Source organism: Dermacentor albipictus, chromosome 4, assembly GCF_038994185.2.
Source record: "Dermacentor albipictus isolate Rhodes 1998 colony chromosome 4, USDA_Dalb.pri_finalv2, whole genome shotgun sequence".
NCBI lineage: Eukaryota > Metazoa > Arthropoda > Arachnida > Ixodida > Ixodidae > Dermacentor > Dermacentor albipictus.
The window spans coordinates 144112491-144130945 of NC_091824.1; the positions used below are offsets into that span (position 1 = coordinate 144112491).

The following is an 18455-nucleotide window of genomic DNA, read 5'->3' on the forward strand; positions in this document are numbered from 1 at the left end:
AAGCCCCGGCACCCTTCCAAAACATTTCTAGCAGCGTGAGGCAGAGGGCAGCACGGGAAAATGAAAAAAGCAGATTGAATCAAGCTCACTTCTTTCTTTGCCCAATTAGTGCCTAATTCCGGACAACACTGTCCCTTCCATCATAGTGTCCCCTTACGTCTTCTATAGTGGACATGGCCTTCACAATACATCACTAATTAGCTTTTTTTTTCTGCATGTATGTCATTATAGAAGCTGACTTGACACATACGAAACAGCTGAACTTACTGCATGTAACCTGTCTTGGATTCAGCTGCTGTGCCAAAAGCACTGGCACCAATTTTCGCAAATCAATGCGAGCTTCGTAAACACCATCGTGAGAAACGGTGCCATCACCTGTAAAGCAGAGATCAACTAATGATGCCACTTTGATGTCAGTGCAGCTGTAAAAACTTTAACAGGTTAAAGGGGCCAGTGAGTATAAATGTTTATTGTAATCACACAGTAAAATACAAGTCAGGGGCTCCATGAATAAGCAAACTAGCCTGTGTACAAGCTGAAGTAGACCAATCTTGCATTGTTCAGAGCATATATGCATCTTTCCTGTTGGTAGACTTCACCTGCTCCTCATTGTGCGAGTCGCAAGAACTGGGCGAGTTGAAGTTCTCACCTAACTTAGGCTCAAGGCAACAGCGAATTGAATTTCAAGGACAGCCCACCATCTTTAATAAAGCATTTTCTCCTAATCATCTGAGTCACATCACCTGGTCCTTCATTGCAATACATAAGCCTGTTTATCAACATAAGAAAAAAAAGACAATATAACTGTGTGCCTACAACCAAAGATAAACAAAAATTGAATTATGGAGTTTTACGTGCCAAAACTACTACCTGATTATGAGGCACACTGTACTGAGGGGCTCGAGGAATTTGGACCACCTGGGGACGTATTCTGTAGGAGTCTACTACGTGGACTCTTACAGAATACCCCCCCCCCCCCCTCGAGTTCTTTAACGTGCACCTAAACTTAAGTACACAGGTGTTTTCGCCTTTCACCCCCACTGAAATACGGCCATCGTGGCCAGGATTCAATCCCATGACCTCGTGCTTAGCAGCCCAACACCATAGCCACTAAGCAACCACAGCGGGTTGCAACCAAAGTTGTCATTCAGTATGCTAAGAAAGGCTAATGGAATGTTATCTTCATCATGCTGACAACTCTGTCTTTAAAGTAACTTTGCATTGTTTGCACTCGAGAAAATGTGCAAGCCGAAATTAACATAAAATCTTGCAACATTCTTCCAGCAAAGGTAATGTGAGCAATGCTCAATTCATGCTTGCACACAGCAATACAACCAATGATACCAGAAAAGTATTCAACAGATATAAAAACGATTACAAGAAAATAAAATTGTATATTTTTTTATTCTTTAACAGTTAAAAATGTCACAACACCACAACATGAAGTGGCACCACATAATGAGATGGCTATCAATGTCATTTTTTTTCCATGTTCAGCTAGAGCTACTAATGAGTAAGGTATTTTGCCTTAGTAGGGGCGGTCGCTCAAATTTCATGCGACTTCACTGGAGGCTGCAGTTAGCACAGGTGTGTACGACAAGGCAAAATAAGTACACTAAGTCACACCACACGTAAACAACCATGAAACTGACCCGGCACCTCATAACACTGCCAGTAAATGTTTCAATGACAGAACAGTTCAAGCGAAGAACGCTGGCAGGTTAGCCGTTCTTTATTTTTTCTTGTTATGCATCTCCAACATCCAAATTTCAGGCAAATACTTAAGATCATAATGCCATGACCGAGAATGTGCTGATGTTCTAAACAAGGATACTTTTATCAGTAAAGCTTACATGAACATGCTTTAAGGTACCTCACTAGGCCCTACAAAAATTTTAGCTTAACATCAGATGTTGTAAAGCATCATCAGAGAGCATTCTACTGCAAGGATTCTGAAAAGGATTAGTAATAGCAGAGACAGAAGCAAATGAAATGTGAGCTAATGGCGCGATGAGGCAAGCTGAGCAGAGGTGGCAGCATTGCTGTTTGAGTGTAAATGTGAGTGGGAAATTCAAAACATGTAGACCAGTTTAGTGGCCCTAAAGAATAACTGCACACAAATAGATAAATTTAGCCTAAGTAGAATTGTGTACATAATGAGCCAAGACTGAAGAAAATGTGTTAACATAAGTGAGTTTCATTCACAAAGGCTGAAGCATAGATAGACAACCTGTTCTGCAGTGTGGGAAGGGACTGTTCAAAATCTTATGCTGTCACACAAAATCCAGAGCAGTTACGCTAGGCAAGGCTTCAAGGTACCCCATTTCTCCACCATGCCATGACTAATATCATTTGCCAGAAACACTGTTGAAAGCATATCTTAACATATCCTCATTTTCAAACAAAACTTACATTGACAAAGTTAGTCATAAATATGCTATTTATAACCACCAGACCTTGTGCAATCGGCAATGTATTTTGCCTGAATTGAACCTGATGAACATGCCACTGCAGCTTCCCATCACGTTTTGCAAATTGTTCATGAACATCAGAACAGATAAGAGCTTGAAGAGCAAAATCCGTGCGATATCTAAATCAGACTTACGAGAAAGAGGGAACTGCAGTCCTTTGAAATGTGTAGTCACAGTGACCATGTCTGTTTGAACAGATACAGTCATTCCATGATCGCTGGAGATTGTTATGGTCTGATATGAATAAAAAACAAGAAGTAGTAGTAGTTTAATGATTGGAAAGTGTAGAGAGGTCGGCCGGAAAATGGAGCATCTGGCCTGCTACTCTACGTAAGGGAAGGGGAAGAAGGGAAGAAAAGGGGTCACGATGGGGGATCTTTGCAAGAAACCAGTTCAGCCTTCCTTTTTTAAACTACATCCACAAGTTTTTAAATAGCTGATAATGGCCAACTGTACACTCACTAGCCCTTCAAGCAATGTTAAGCACAACAAACATGTTTAGTATAAACAAATGATACTAAAAGACAAGGACATATATACAATAAGCATTTCTGCACATGAATTATCTTTAATAAGAGCAAAATTTATACTAAAACTAAAGTACTTATGCGAGTTCACAACAGAGTTAGCCATTCACAGCATAGCTTTCTGCGTTAATGCAGAAAGCTGTGGTACTAGCCATCAGGACGTTGCCACTACTACCAGTTCAGTATCGAAATAAACACTAAGCAAACACACAAATGCACTTTTTATAGCAAACATCACAAAAAGCAACCAACCAAAAAAAACTCGGTGCCCTTCCACTCTGTAAGAAGGGTGACCAGCGAAGCTGTGTATGTGCGCCCCTTAATGGCGAACTGCACCTCCACCGCGGGTCAGCCTGCATTGCACTATATTCGGGATCGGTGAACGTATGGGGAGTGCTTAACGTCTGCTTCACCTCCGCCACAGGTCGGCCCAGTATTGAACTATCTTCGGGATCGGCACACGTATGGGGAGTGCTTAATGCCCGCGTCAACTCTGCCGTGGGTCGACCTGGCATTGCACTATCTTCGAGATGTTTATTTTTCTACACGCAGTCACTGGCATTGCACTATCTTCGGGATGTTTTTTTCTACACGCAGTCACAATAGTCGGGAAAGCAGCCCTTAACAGCTTCGCTGTAAAATACAGCTTCCAAATTTAAACAGATTTAGAATATACCATAAGGTGGACATACAGCTTCTGTATAGGGTTGCCACTATTGCTGAGAAGAAAAAGAACAGCACCGCAACACAGGGCTGTGATATGTACTGTACGCAAAAATACAAAGTGAAAACATGTTTTCACTCTGTATTTTTATTGTACTTGTTTTTGTACTTTATCATATAATAAAGTACCGATACACCGAGTGGAAACCTTGCATGAATGAAATTTATTGATAGACTTTAAATAAAATTTGGTACACATCTCAAATTTTAAAAAAAAAACGTAAAAACAGCTGAGCATCATCTCCATAGCCCATGATTGCATGAGGTCAGGAGAAAGAACAATGTACGTCCATTTCACTCATGTGACGCAAACTGATCATGCCAGTTGATGTGATAGGCACCATTAGTGGGTGTCCACTGAGAAGCCTTATCAGAGGGAAGCAGAAGTTGCACTTGGCCACATAGAAGAACGCTCAGAAGAAAAAAGAAAGAGATCAGATGGACTTGTCAGTCTTGCCACTTAGGATAGCATGACAGTTTCACGACATCAAACAGTTCAAAGAAATGAATCCCCTTGTGACAATCCAGTTACTTGCATTGTACAAATGCCTAACAAGCACTTACAATAAAAGTTATGTGCAGATTTAGGAAGAAATGTAAAACTGACAAATGGAATGCCAGTGTTGTGGTCAAGCCAGCACCGTGAGGGGAAAAACTGGCTGTGCCGGTGAAAAACCAGCCAAATGGCAACTCTACATTAACATCAGAGGCTTAAAAATCTGAACATGAAGCGCATTTCAGCATTCTTACCGCATATGAACTCAGGTTCTTCATTTTGTCCACAACGTTTTTCATCACCTTTAATGATGGCATGTGGGTAACTATCTGCACAAAATGATGATCATTATGCACTAGTGTAAATACATTAACACAGCAGCACCTGTTTCTTTTAAAATGACTGAATAACTCTAATGGAGCAAAGGCTTGCAATGCCTGGCTTTCAACTTGAACCTGCTCTGAAACAGGACATTTCATTTCATAATTGAATAACTGTGGCCTGAGGAAGACAATTCATACTGCCATATGGCCTGTAAGGTTCTTTTGAATAAATAAATGAATAAGTAAACAACTAAATAAATAAATAAATAAATAAATAAATGTTGGCTCCAGCTACATTCCTAATGTACGACCACTGTTGGCCACTTGTTCCCCTGCATGTTCATCATTATTGTCCTTGTGTGCAAGGCAGCCTTCAACAAAATTAAATCACATGCACAAACAGTCTGTGTCAATTCATTAGGCAAAAGCAGCTTGGACTATTACAAAATAAACAGATAACTTGGTTAATAAATACTTCTGGTAGACGCAGTAGTAGCTGTAGATGCTGAATTATCACTTAACCACGATTTGAAAGCAGGCATGGAAAAGCAAAACTCACATCGCCTTCTTCCACATCTGGTTGAGCAAAGTTATTCCACAGCCTTCGTGGTATAACGGACACTGGCACGTCGTGAACAACAGTTCGAGATGTTGAGACTAGTGATGGCTGCGAGTGTCAGGGCGTACGTAAAACGGGAGTTAGAGGCATCTTCCTGATACTACAATCTCAACCAAAAAATTAACAGCAGAAATCGTCATCAAAAGTCAGCACTCTTACCAATTCTATTTCGAAACTTAAACAAGGAGTTTGCCTTTTAGTCAGCTTAACCTTTAGCGACTTCGCAGCTGCTGCTGACTTCAGTGCTTTCACAATGTGGTCAGCGACAACATCGAGATATATCTCGTTAAATTCCTCTGAGACACCTTGCATGTTGTACTCTTGAAACAGGGTTTCCTGGAAATAAATAGCAGAGAAAGCGATGTTTTGCAAGTGTCTAACCGCATATTGTTAGAAATTCAAAACACCACGAAATTTACCTGCGGTATGTCAGCCCAAAGCCACCCGCCGCCGCTTACAGCGTCTTCATTTAGAATGAAATAGACGCAATCCGTAGTGATGCGCAAGGTGACATCCTTAGCTAGTTTAGAAACTGTGTGCACGATTTCTGTAATGTAGAGGAAGGTGCACAATGCTCAATACTCGTATAACACTGACATCTCACCAACAACAAAGGCGCACTGTTGCAAATTATTATAATATTCAACAAATAGCTTGTTTGTAAATATGACATCGCAACTTACTAGAAAGCTGCTGAATGCACACGATGTCTACTATTCGTCCACGAAACTTCATACTTCAAAAGACGCGGACACCTGCGACATGCACTCTTTGTGGATTGGCTAAGCTTGGACAGAACGCGGCTAGTGTCGTCTCTGCGCTGTCGTCTGCATTTCTTGTGGAGGTGTGTCCGTCCACATTTATCGAATTCAAAATAACAAAAAACAAAAGGCGCACGTTGCTAAATTTCAAGCTGACACAAAGCGCACTCTCTCTACATTTTTACTTCATACACACACTGACCTGTGATCTCGACTCTTCTCATTATGAAAACACAAACGAGACCAAACCACCTGCTGCCTTGTGTCGCGTTGGAAGAAAACGCATGGCCCGACGCCCGGATCTGCAAGCAAGCAAAACACTTTTATGTTCTCACGTGTATCTAAGGCATTTACCATGTTTCACAAAATTTTTGTGACACTAACTGTGCTGTTAGCAGCAAAATGCGTGTTCGCTGTTTCCTCTGACCCTGATCTTGAGAAATTCCTCATTACTGTTGCAAAACACGATCGCGTGGCCGTAATATTCAGTACGTACTATCATGTTTTTATTAATCAAATTATGGATATTGCAGTGGAGTGTTTGCAGACATTGTAAGTAGTGGTTCTCCAACTTATTTTCAGCACAAGAGTGCTGCACCTGCACGGATTGCGTCGAACTGGAACAGATTTTGAATGCAAAACAGCAGGAGCTAAGCGAAGACTATGGAGTTGGTGTTGTGAAAGTGGTTAGCAAACCGCAGATTGAAGAACGTTACGGCGTCACGTCTCGCCCGACGCTAGTCTTCTTTCGACAATCTGTTCCTGCTGTTTTCGAAGGTTTGGTTTGCGTAAAAACGTTTCATGTTAATCTTTCTAATATAGCTGCAGTGGTTGGTCCTACTAGCACATTGTCAATCCTCAGGTCGCCACGACCCCGACAGCATACTGGAATGGATCGGCCAGAGCTTGGAGCCTTCAGTAAAGGCCCTCGATGACAATTCCTTTGAGCATCTTACACAGGCTGCGACAGGAGCCACTACGGGCAACTGGCTTGTGGTTTTGTGAGTCGTTCTCCTATACAGTTACTAGCCAGCACTTCTTTGTATAACACTAGCTAACATTTGTTTCGACGTAACAGCCACACAGACAAATGCGTGAAAAAAGATTTGGCCACTGGCGTGCTGGAGGGGCTATCGTCGCAGTAAGTTAACGGCTGTCACTTGGAGCAACTATATAAAACGATAATTGCATTCAATCTTGTTCTCATAATTAATCACTTTCCTCTCTAATTTTAGGGTTAAAGGAGCCACAACTGTTGCCAAAGTCGACATTGATCGTTCTCCAGGCCTGGTGGAAAGGTTTTCAATCAAGGAATGCCCCACCATCCTTTTGTTAGTGCAGTGGCTAAGGAAGCACTTGAAACTCATGGTCAGTTTTATTTGGCACACACTCATGTTTAAATTTTTCTTTTGCAGCTTCCGGTTAGGTAAAATGTACAAGTACAATGTCAAGAAGCTGGAGATCAAATCATTGAAGAATTTTGTGGATGGCTTGTACAAAAACATGAAGGCCCATCCAGTGCCAGTGCTTCAGACACCATTGTAAGACAGTTTCACTCAAGGAAGTTACAGAAAAACCTTCTAGAGTGGATGTCACCTTGGAAAAGTGAAGCCACAGACATTTTCATATGAGCAGCAATGGCAGCCAGGGGTCATATCACAGGCATGATGGTCTCTGTTCCGGATTGATGACTTTCAGTGGAGACTTTCACTGGACGCCGATTGCCTAAGCCAGCAAGCAGAATGTTTGCTGGATTGGACATCACTCCAATGAAATGTTGCACCGTATGCTACACCATACAAAAGTGATAGCATCCTAGAAAGTGATCAACGAAGGACACAGCCCTCCCTGGCTGGAGCAAGTGTGTACTGTACACCCAGCTGCAGTCGGTAAATGGGTCTTGTGAACCTTCCTTGATATGTGTATAAGTTTCACATGTTTTCTGGTGAGCATTGAGACAAATTTTATTTTGTTGACCGTTATAACCACATTTCACCATCATCTGTGTTATGGCAGCCAACAAGGGAATTTTTCTTAATTTATTCTAGAAAAAAATTAGAAAATTAAAAAAAAAGCTAGATCTTAATTCCTGCTGGCATGGCCTGCTTTTTCACGCTAAATTATGCTTGCACGTGGCTTCACTTGTCCTTGCAGGAAGATGTGGAGACTACCGCTCCAGAAGTTTTTATAAACTCCTCCTTTCTGCTCGTATCACCTTGCATTCTTCTGATGCTATGATCAACTACAAAAACCTGTCTTCTTCCTTTGCAGCGACAAGTTAGTTGAAAAAATTGCAGACTTCATTAAGGTGAGTTGCTGCCGATTTATGCACAACCTTGCAACAGTGTCATGAATATTGTCTGGTTTGTGAATATTTATCAAGCAGAAAATAAAATTGAAAATCTGCTGTCTGAATCGCCAAAGGCACCGTACTTCTCCCTAGGGCAATGTAGACCACTTCATTCATAGAATTACTCTCAACAAGCAACAACTTTTTTTGTACAAGTGATGTCATAGAACCTATCCAACATTTTTCATGAAGCGAATATCGCAAATGCACCATGACATATATGGGACAACCTTCAGTGACGTATCATAATAATAATATTTGGGGTTTTACGTGCCAAAACCACTTTCTGATTATGAGGCACGCCGTAGTGGAGGACTCCGGAAATTTTGACCACCTGGGGTTCTTTAACGTGCACCTAAATCTAAGCACACGGGTGTTTTCGCATTTCGCCCCCATCGAAATGCGGCCGCCGTGGCCGGGATTCGATCCCGCGACCTCATGCTCAGCAGCCCAACACCATAGCCACTGAGCAACCACGGCGGGTGACGTATCATGTAAAACATGGGAGTGAACAACATGTTAGCAAGGTTCTACTGAACTTATATAAGAGATAAGACTTCAGCTCGGCACTTTCTTGAATGGCTGCTAAAATGGATACAAGCAGCAGCAACATCGAGAGTGGAACCTAGGAAGTTGCCTATAGATAGCTTGCACGTGACATCACAGATGCAGCTTCTCACCAGGATGGTTCTCCAATATGGCAACTAGGATGACGTCAGTGTGTCATATTCACTGTTATGTATAACCTGCTTCCATGGAGGAAGGAAAGAGTAGAAGTTCCTGCCCCACCGGCTGTGCTGAAGAGTGCTGGAGCCACTCAATGCACAAACAGCTACAGCTGCTCACCTTGCTGGTTCACCATTGACACCTTGGATGACATATTGCAAGTCAGCAATTGTTCAAATGAGCTTAAAGCATTCAGATTAGGTTAGTATGTCTATATAAGCAAGTTTACACCCCCAGCATCCTTCCAAATTCAAGTTAACCACACCAAGTACCAGCCTTGTGCTATGACACTACTTTTCACACAATAAGTGCACTGCTGAATTGTACTAAAGCATTGTTCTCTACTTAAATGCTGTACTGTCCACATTTGCAAAAGTTCATTGCAGTAGACTGGCTCAACCAGCATCACGTTACATGTTGCACAAGCCTTGGTAGAAACATCATTTAGATACATTGTCAGAAATTTTTTCTGTTCTTTCTTTTACCACTCGATAAGTTTATGCATCCATTCAATAATTAATTTGGTAGTTGGCAAAGTTCTCGTCTTCATTCTTTCGTCCGTGTATAATGTTATAGTAGCTGAAGCAGTCAATGTGCAACTAGCCCACCAAAATACCATGTTAATGTTCATTGCAGGCAACAAATCTATATACGCAGTCACCAGCAGAAACCATGCTGGTGACACTCTATGTCCTTGCATACCCCAACACCGGCCTCTATATTGTACTGCATTATAAAAAGTAAATGTTAATGATTACGAATAAAAATTGACTCGCCTCCCCAGCCCTGCGAAAGTGGATGTCCAGTTAAGCTGTTGAAAACCACCACTACAACTGCTGAGGGGCTTATGAAATGCTTTATTGTAACTGGAGTAACGGTAATTTTGACAGCATACTGCCACCTATAGTGGTGCTGCAACACTGAAATCAATTGCTAGGCTGGTTTTTTTATATATGAAAGGCTAAGGACGTCACTCCCCACGTCGCAAGCTGCCGTCACAACAGTAATCTTTACCGGAAAGCATATGCGGGGGCGCCTTATCATATGTTATTTGGTCAGGATGTTTTTGTGCTGGTTCTTTATTGAAACGTATGCTGTAGTGTATGTTGTATGTGCGATTCCAAAGAATGTATGTACTGTTCGCCTCACTTTCCCCGAGTGCTTGAAGCCTCTGCCTTACAGGGTTATGGGCCACTGCTGCTGGGATGGGCCCACATGGGTTTAAGCGAAATTTTACCAAAAAGCCTAAAGTGGTGCTAACACAATAACAGACATAATACCTAGTTATATAGACACAGGTAACTTCAAATCAATGTGTTAGGCCTACAGTAGTTACTATATATGCATAGTCACCCCAGCTGCAGTATGTCTCTTCAACACAGCAACCGCATGTAGCATAAATGCAGCTAGGTTTACTTTGCAACGAAGCTTTACTGTGACAGACCATGACCAAGGTTCGGCTTAACTGTGTCCCTATGTTACCAAGGAATTAATGTCACTTGTACACAATTCACAACTTCCTTTACACAAATGTGCACCCATGCAAGACATAAGGTATAAATTCCAAAGGAATGGACAAGCAGTCACTGCTCTGACAGTGTACCATAATAACCATGGTGTGGCTTTTGCTGGTGTTCATTTCACTTCTTAAAAAAAATTCTAGCACGCATATATAACCTTATGCAGATGAAGTAAACCTATAACCTCTAAAGCTCTGGTAACAGTTTAGGATCATAATTGCTTTTCAACTTATTAACTTCTAAAACACATTAAAATTTTATGTGCCCTTTTTTTGATGCTGAAGGCAGTATCTACAATTAGGTGGAGAAAGTAACAGTTTCCTCCAGTCTCTTGCCATAAAGATTGATTGTAAAAAAAATATTCTTTGCTTAAATTGGCATGTTGGTGCAACATTTTGTATTTTTGTGTCAAATTGTGGTGTTCTAAATGCACTTCACCAGTGCTTTTCATCGTCTATGACAACACAACGGTGTAGACCGTATTGGTGTTGCTTTTCATGAAAGCTGGTGACAAGAATGTGCTTTAACCACTGCGACACAGTTCCACATGCACCCAACTTTATATCTGGGATGAATATTTTACGCAATCACTTTCAAGCTAAATTTGAAAAGGGTTGGAGGCAATGCACATAATTCTAGTACAAGAGTGTTCATGAGGATAAAAGCGTTGGTATCACAGCATTGCCTTTTCATTTAATTTTCATACAATGTCACAAGGACATCACACACCTCTATCACTGTTGTTTAGATAAGTTCACTTGTGCTGAATTGTAGAGCAGTCTCCACATTTGTAAAAAGCAAATGCAAGCTGTGAAAGGAGAGGTTACAAAGCTGTTAGGTACTAGTGGCCATCATTTGCATGATCTTTGCAGTGTTGTACTTTACCAGATCATTTTGAAATGGCTTACGACATACGGTTCGGCATGCTTCGGGACAGACTTGTCAAGGCAGTTTCATTCAAGTGTACTAGTGAACGTTAGTCAAATTATTAAAAGGTCTAATCATGGCAAGCTAATGAAACGAACCAAATTCACATCCTAACAGGCAATTCGATCAGGCTAATTGGTATGATCCTGGGGTAACGGGTAGCGTGGAACTTACGAGGACACAGCATCAACAAACCACAAGCACCGTCGTTGATACTGTGTCCTCGTAAATTCCGCACTTCCTGTTACTATGGCATCAAAGTAGAGCGTTTTTTTTTTTTAAATTAAAAGTCCACCGTTTAAAAAGAAAAGGTGACAGATAGTTGCACATACCACCATTAAAACTTGTTTTAGCTGCAAGTGAAGTCATCGTAAAGTGTTTTCACACCTACTTTTATGTGCAAGCCGTTACTAAATCGCAAAGTAGCACTGTCGGTTAGGAGATTTGGACCAATTCCAGGATTGAAACAAATGTTGCTATATGCAGACCAAATTTAACTCCAGTAATGCCCAATGTATCATGTGTGCTACACAGAGTTTAATGCCTCAAAATGCTGATTGAAGCACAGGAAACTTAAGGAAAAGGCCATAGTTGCATTTTTGATATCTTGCAGTTAAGCTTCTGCAGAAGATAGTTTAACAAGCTGATTACTAATTAGTAATTAAGTTGTAGCTGGAAAGAAACATTCTTTTCCACACCTGTACTCTCCACGACCAGAAATGAACGTCAACAATTTGTTCCAATTTTCCTTGATGTGGAAATGTGCTTGGGCATTACAATGTCAAAGCACAGAATCAGTAATGCAAGAGCAAATTGGATATTAGGCCCAAAATAATTTCATACCTGATCAGTGATCAGTCATTTTACATGACCTACTGGACAGGTGTCTAAAAGTTACTCTGAAATTGAGGCAAAACCATAGTCAGCAAGAACCAAGAGTATGTTCTTACGTGATGGCGCTGCAGAAAAACACTAAACGGGAAAAGAAAGCATGGTGAACACAAGTGTCATTCGATGTTTTTCTGTGGCACATAATTCAAGAAATGGCAACTAGTCCAAATTTCCGTAAATAAGAGACCAAACATACTCACTGTTAAGACTTGTGTACTCCTGCAAGCCTGTTTCCCTTGGTGCTTTGTACACAAGCAAGCTCTGTTGACACCATGCTTTATTCTTTTATAGGAACACAGAAGAACTGTGATGCTGGGGTTTGTGGCATTTTTCTCTGTCACATACACCTTGTACAAGGCTCTTTCACTTCGGAACACGCAGAAACAAGTAAAGAAGGATTGATCTTTGGACCTGCCTGTCTCTTACTGGCAGCTGTCAGAATAAAAAACTTTCACATGGTTGTCCAAATTGTGTCTTTGGTTTATAGCACAACCTCTATTGCAAGTTGCCCGGGTTGTCAAAGGACGAAGCAAACTTGTAACCTTAACATTTTTTTTTTCTTTAAATTCTGCAGTTTCACATGCCAAACCATGGTGTGACACATGCCGTAGTGGGGGCTCCAGATTAACTTTGGCCTCCTAGGGTTCTTTCACTTAAGCCTAAGAACATGTGCATTCTTGCATTTTTCCCCCATTGAAATGTGGCCAGGTTCGAACCTCAAGCTCAGCAGCACGACGCCGTAGCCACTAAGCTACCACGGCGGGTAACCTGTAACCTTAGAAAATATGTGCTGAAGTCTCAACATACTTAAAAGGACACTAAAGAGAAAAGGATATTTGAGCTGCATTCTTCAATTACCGTACCAAAATACAAAAAAAAAATTACGAAGAGAGGTGGCCAAGTAAGCTACGAAAGACAAATAAGAGATGATGGCAATGCTGCCTTGACATCACAGATTTTGACTGAATCTGCTCAGGCCTAGTCAACATTTTATCTGTTAAAATTGTCTACACTGTATCCTTAAAGACCCACATAGTAAACATAGCAAGTTTTGTGGCTTTTTGCAGAGCCACATTGCTCCAAATAAGAGAAAATAGTTTGAAATCCATCACAATGATGTACTAGTGCCACGGATTCAGCGCAAAATCTAAAATATCCAACTTTGACATTAAAGGGGCCCTGAAGCATTTTTTATCGAAGTGGAGAAATGCATTTGAAGTGAATATAGGCTATTTCAGAAATATTTTGCCGCAAAAAAGTACTGCAATGGATTCAGCACAAGCGCAATTATTGGCAATCAAACACGGCCTCCTCTGTGCTCCCATTCCTTCTTCAATGCCTTGCAACGCGAAGGCTACGGCGCAGTGAGCCGTGCCCACAACACTCCGCCTTTCGTGCCTGCGATGTGCTAAACATAAGCCAAACACAGCTTATGTTCAGCTAGAGCGAGCCACAGTACGCTTAACCAGTAGACTCATGGCAACACCCCACGGCGGCCGTAGTATCTATGGCATGTTAGCCAACCGCAGCTTTATGTCAGCTATCAGCGAATATAGTAGCTGTCGAAGGGAATGATTAACTAAAGCGTACGATGACTAAATAAAGCATATGGAAGAGAATGAGGACAGAGCCTTCTGTTAAAAAATAGAACGTTAAGAGAAAGGCGACTCCGCAATCCACTCACAAGCTCCACGCACCGTGTACGACAGCAAAACTTGGCTGAGATGTTCACAGCAGCGTATGCTACCCGCGGACTATGTTACTTTACCAAGCCCCCGAAGGATGGTTCAGGGCCCCTTTAATTTCTCTTCTGCTACAACCTATTACCGTGAAATTAACAACAATCAATTTTTTTTAAGGAACCCTTTTCCGAATAAACAGTTTTTGTTTCTCTTAAGTGTCCCTTTAATTTATGAAATGAAAGGTAAAAGTGAGCAGTGCAACACATTTCCTAAAAGCACCATCAGATCAGCACAATTAACATCAACTACAGCATATGCTGGACGCTACACATTATGAACAGTAAATAAATGCAAAAAGCACCACAATACTTAAGTATAACAAAGTAAGGGGTTGTTCATTAAAACTGCAAAACAACAATCTGGCAGCAGCACATCAGTGTGACAGCACTGTAATTAAAAGCTTTTCAAGTACTATACAGAAATATATTATTGAAGCTGACGTTTGGTTAAAAGTTAAAATGCTTCAATACTCGAGGAAGTTTGCAGAACAGTGCCACTGCAGCAATCTGCAGTAAGCACCATGTTGGGAGTACTACGATTCTCTTAAAAGCATACGTGATATGGAAGATCCACACAGAGACTCAAGGAAGAGGCGGAGGCAACATTGTGCTGGCATGCTCAACATGGTGGAAACGCTTTCAGCTCCTACGCTGTAAAAAGAGGGTTGGTGGAGGGTCAACAATCCAGAACACATGCTGTCATTGCCACCTGCACTACTGTACCTTGCACAATGTTTTTTGATGCACTTCTAGTCACAGGAGGAGCACCCCTGCATCATCAAAACAAGCAGGTGCAAGCCGGCTAGGGTGTACTGTACAGGTGTGCGGAGGCTGGACGTCAGCATCGTGAGCCATTCAGCGATTCATTTTCCACGTCGTCACTGCAAAAACGCCTGTTCAGCCACTGAGCCTCTGTGCCCCAAGCAGTTGAGCCAGACGTTGTCTCTGGTTGCGGAACCACAGCACGTGCCTGAGGCTGTGAAGGGCATGCACAACAGCTACCAGTCTCGAGTAGGAATGTCACTGGGTCCCTGGCCATGGGCAAAGGCGGCAAGCCTTGACGTTTGGACAACACCACATACCTCTGCCGCCTCTCCCCCCACGTGAGACACTTTGGTGGCAATGGCGGAGGCACTGCGCTGGCCTGACTAGACTCCTCCTCATAGACATATTCCTCTTCGTCAGGAATGGAGGGGGCTGACGTGGCATCTGAGAGCTGACTACCATCACTGCCGGTGTCGGCAAAGTCTCGTGATGTCCATGTTTCCTCGTCCTCTTCCTCCTCCTCATTGTGGTGCGAAACACGCAAGGAACCCGACGACGCTGTTATGCTGAGGTTGGGCATGGAGTGTGCATGCACTGGGGCCAACACTTTAACACTGGCCACAGGCACCCAGGAAGGCTCTGTTGTGGGTGCAAGCTGGCTTGTCTCCAACGGCAGCGTCACAACAGTTGGTGTGGCTGTTTCTGTGGCATTGTTGCTGCTCTCCTCAATGGATGTCTGCTTTGGAGGCTTCTCACAGATGACGCGAATCGTGTGGCCCAGTTCAGAGATTATGGTGTTCTCTTCCGGCCACTCTAAGGCTGATGCCTTCCTGCCACGGAGGAATGCAAGGCTTCCACCGTTGCGAATGTTTTCATGCCGCAAAAGACTTAGCCTCCTTGATATGCACAGTGGAATGTTCGACAAGGACTTGAATGGGCTGGGTTGCCGCTTGCGCCGACTGCGAGCGGGCAAAGTGTGGAACACCAAACCCCCCTTGTGAAGAAAGCAAGGCACCTCAACAATGAATGAGCTGCTCCCCGTTGTTCTGTGCTTCCCGTCGCGTGCCGTTGTTGTCGCCCGGCAGTGCACCTCTGGGAAGTCACCGCCAATGGTGACCACCACATGCCTCTCGGCTGATGGAGTGCTTCTCTTGGAAGAGCAGCCTTCGCCCTGGAGTGCACCTTCTGCTACACTGCAGTGGCTTGCTTCCGGTGGAGAGTTTTCCCCACCGAGACATGCCACATCTTCCAGAGACGGCGGCTGCGAGTAGGGCGGTGGCGGACCCCATAGGTATGCAGGGATCTCCGTATAGCTGCACGGCGGGTCGGGGAATGACTGAGGACCATACCGGGGGTTCATCTGGAGATGGTGGAACACTCCATCGTTGGACCGTGTGCGCCGGTGTGCAGCACGCACTGCTGCCGCAGCACTGCGTGAAGACACTCCCCGGGCTTCAGCTGCACGTGAACCACCACCATGGGTACAGCCGTTCCGCCAAGGGCTCGGCGAACTGCCGGGAGGGCCCACGAGCTCAGCAGGTGAGCTGCAGCGCCAGCCATCTCTAACAAGCAGCCGCTCAACCGCGTTGCAACCAGGCTGCGATGAAGAGGAGCGAGTGCCACGACGCGTCCACGGCAGCCACCAGAGTGGCGGCCGGCGGCGGCGGAGAGCAGCTGTGCGACTCCGCGAGGGGCCAGCGACGCTGATAAGCTCTTCAGGGCTGGGGCGATCGTGCGAACCCTGCTGCTGCGGTGCCAGCAGCCGGTAGTCAAGCATGTCCCACAAAGGCCACGGGTGGCACATATCGCCATAGCAGGCACAGAGGCCGTGGTTGGGATGACGGCGGTACAGCAGCCTTCGACGAAGCTCCAGCTGCACAAGAGGGCACAGTAGGGGTTAATGCTGCCAAGACACAATAAACCGAGTCATATGCCATGCAGGAAAGCAGCATTAAATACAATAGAGTAACAACTACAGCCCCAGCAATACAGCTAGCGAGTCCACATTATTAAAGCAACAAAGAGTTTACAAACAATGCAGGGTTTTTTTATTATTTTTTTGCTTGGTTCGCAAGGCAACTTTAATCTTTAAGCTATTCAATTCTTTAGAAGATGTGAAAATAATGAAGGATGCAGAACACGCTGGACAGGAAAGTAATGCATTTCGTAGTCACTGAAAAATAGGCTTAAATTCCCATTGGTGGGCTCTGGAGTTAGCACATAAATGCTCAGGAAACGCAAACCTTGTGGCACTGTGGTTAAGAGCCAGCATCGTACAACGTACTGGGTGTTTCACATTACTTGAACCAAGGTTTAAGAAGATGTGGTACACTTTAAGCGATTGAGACTTATGGGATATTGTTTGTAGTGATCCCAAGTTACTCGGCTAATTTTTTGTAGTGTGATTAGTTAACTAATTAGCTAAGTTCAAGAATGCAAAACTTTAATTAGAGTCAGCTTCCATTAATTTGACCCTGACACACCTGACAAATTTGAATCATCTGGCAGATTGAATTATCTCGCATGTCGATTCAAACAATATGCAGAAAACATGCCAAAACACACTGCTGATTGATTTTGCAAAATTTGCCCTAATCTTACATGCCCACAAATCAATTACACCCCCAGTTTCTATGAGTCTAAAGTAGAAAACGAATGTAGAAATGACATTGAAGCTCCTAAACAAGGCAGAAATCAAATGCGCACCCGATATTTTTAGCAAGAGAAATGGCAAAGGTTCAAGCGTGTTGCTCAGTGGTGGCCGATTCCTTAAGTAAGCTTCGCCGCAATAATCTTGTGTTGCACAGTAAAGCATACGAACGTCGCAATGGCAATTTTGCTATTGTGTTCGATTCCACCTCTGAGGGAATTTTCAGCCCAATTTCTTTGAAAGAAAAAGGTGAGTGCTAGAATCAGGTAAATACTGTAATCAGACATTGTAACGTACAGGTTCAAAGAGTGGGCTTGTCAAGATGGAGTGACATCATGTGCACTGTCTTCTCATGTGTTTAATGCAGTAGATTGCATAACCTCGAGTTATGGAGACTCGTTGAAGTGAGAGGCAGATGAAGCATTCACTGCTGTGGGCGCTTTTCGTGATAGTGCGTTCCAGTGCGAGCAACACTATCAGCCAGAGGAAGTAAAGGCACAAAAGCGTGGATGGCTTTCTTCATTCCACCAATGTGAAGATATTGTCGACACAGCATGAAACTGTATCTTTGGTTGCCGATTCTAAAACTGAACGAAATAAAAAAAAGAAATATTTCTAATTAGGATACTTTTCTGCCCAATTTCCCAATAATTCAAAATTTTGCTGCCCCTTCCGAGTAACATAATTCTATTTGCAAAAGTACTCATTTGCATAAAAGGTTGAATTTCCATATACTGAAGCAAACTGCCTATTTTACAGACTTTGTTATGTTGTGGTTTAACTTCTAATTTACTCATTTAATCTAATACTCGATTATGCTTCTCCCGTCTGGAATCCACACAAACAGTGCCACATTAATCAAATTGAGGCCATCCAAAAGAAAGCGATCCGCTTCATATGTCGTAGGTACGATAGGGATTTTTCTCCGTATACCGCGCTTTCATCCCTAGGCTTAGAACCGCTCT

At 43.0% G+C, this 18455-nt stretch overlaps 3 protein-coding genes across 10 annotated transcripts in view; 1 reads left to right on the forward strand and 2 right to left on the reverse strand.

Moving 5' to 3' along the window:
• Hus1-like (Hus1-like checkpoint clamp component) overlaps positions 1-5995 on the reverse strand; it is a 24673-nt gene extending 18678 nt beyond the window's left edge. For 2 of the 4 annotated variants that reach the window (XM_070537713.1, XM_070537712.1), the window contains exons 1-7: positions 5843-5992; positions 5579-5706; positions 5319-5495; positions 5100-5207; positions 4472-4546; positions 2606-2705; positions 268-375 (exon numbers count right to left, since the gene is read on the reverse strand). In XM_070537713.1, the coding sequence (XP_070393814.1) occupies positions 268-375; positions 2606-2705; positions 4472-4546; positions 5100-5207; positions 5319-5495; positions 5579-5706; positions 5843-5894 (748 nt within the window). In that variant the 5' untranslated portion in view covers positions 5895-5992. Of the gene's footprint in view, positions 1-267; positions 376-2605; positions 2706-4471; positions 4547-5099; positions 5208-5318; positions 5496-5578; positions 5707-5842 lie in introns of all 4 variants that reach the window. The other 2 variants (XM_070537710.1, XM_070537711.1) reach the window with 2 other exon arrangements.
• Positions 5996-6106: 111 nt separating this feature from the next.
• LOC139059381 (thioredoxin domain-containing protein 5) lies at positions 6107-12802 on the forward strand. The gene is made up of 8 exons (XM_070537709.1): positions 6107-6408; positions 6503-6697; positions 6783-6921; positions 6999-7061; positions 7156-7251; positions 7336-7461; positions 8192-8228; positions 12626-12802. Exons 1-8 carry the CDS (start codon positions 6246-6248, stop codon positions 12734-12736), a joined length of 930 nt encoding a protein of 309 aa, XP_070393810.1. The 5' UTR covers positions 6107-6245; the 3' UTR covers positions 12737-12802.
• A 636-nt stretch (positions 12803-13438) lies between these two features.
• The window catches only part of LOC139059380 (uncharacterized), a 30525-nt gene continuing 25508 nt past the window's right edge, over positions 13439-18455 (reverse strand). For all 5 annotated transcript variants that reach the window (XM_070537707.1, XM_070537706.1, XM_070537708.1 and 2 more), the window contains one exon: positions 13439-16713. In XM_070537707.1, coding sequence (XP_070393808.1) covers positions 14914-16713 — 1800 coding nt within the window. In that variant the 3' untranslated portion in view covers positions 13439-14913. The remainder of the gene's footprint in view (positions 16714-18455) is intronic.

Coding starts and splice junctions, on each gene's coding strand:
- LOC139059381 (XM_070537709.1), top strand. CDS start 6,246: ATGTTCTCACGTGTATCTAAGGCATTTACCATGTTTCACAAAATTTTT. Junction 7,062..7,155: donor CTGGAGGGGCTATCGTCGCA/GTAAGTTAACGG, acceptor CTCTAATTTTAG/GGTTAAAGGAGCCACAACTG. Junction 7,252..7,335: donor GAATGCCCCACCATCCTTTT/GTTAGTGCAGTG, acceptor TTTCTTTTGCAG/CTTCCGGTTAGGTAAAATGT.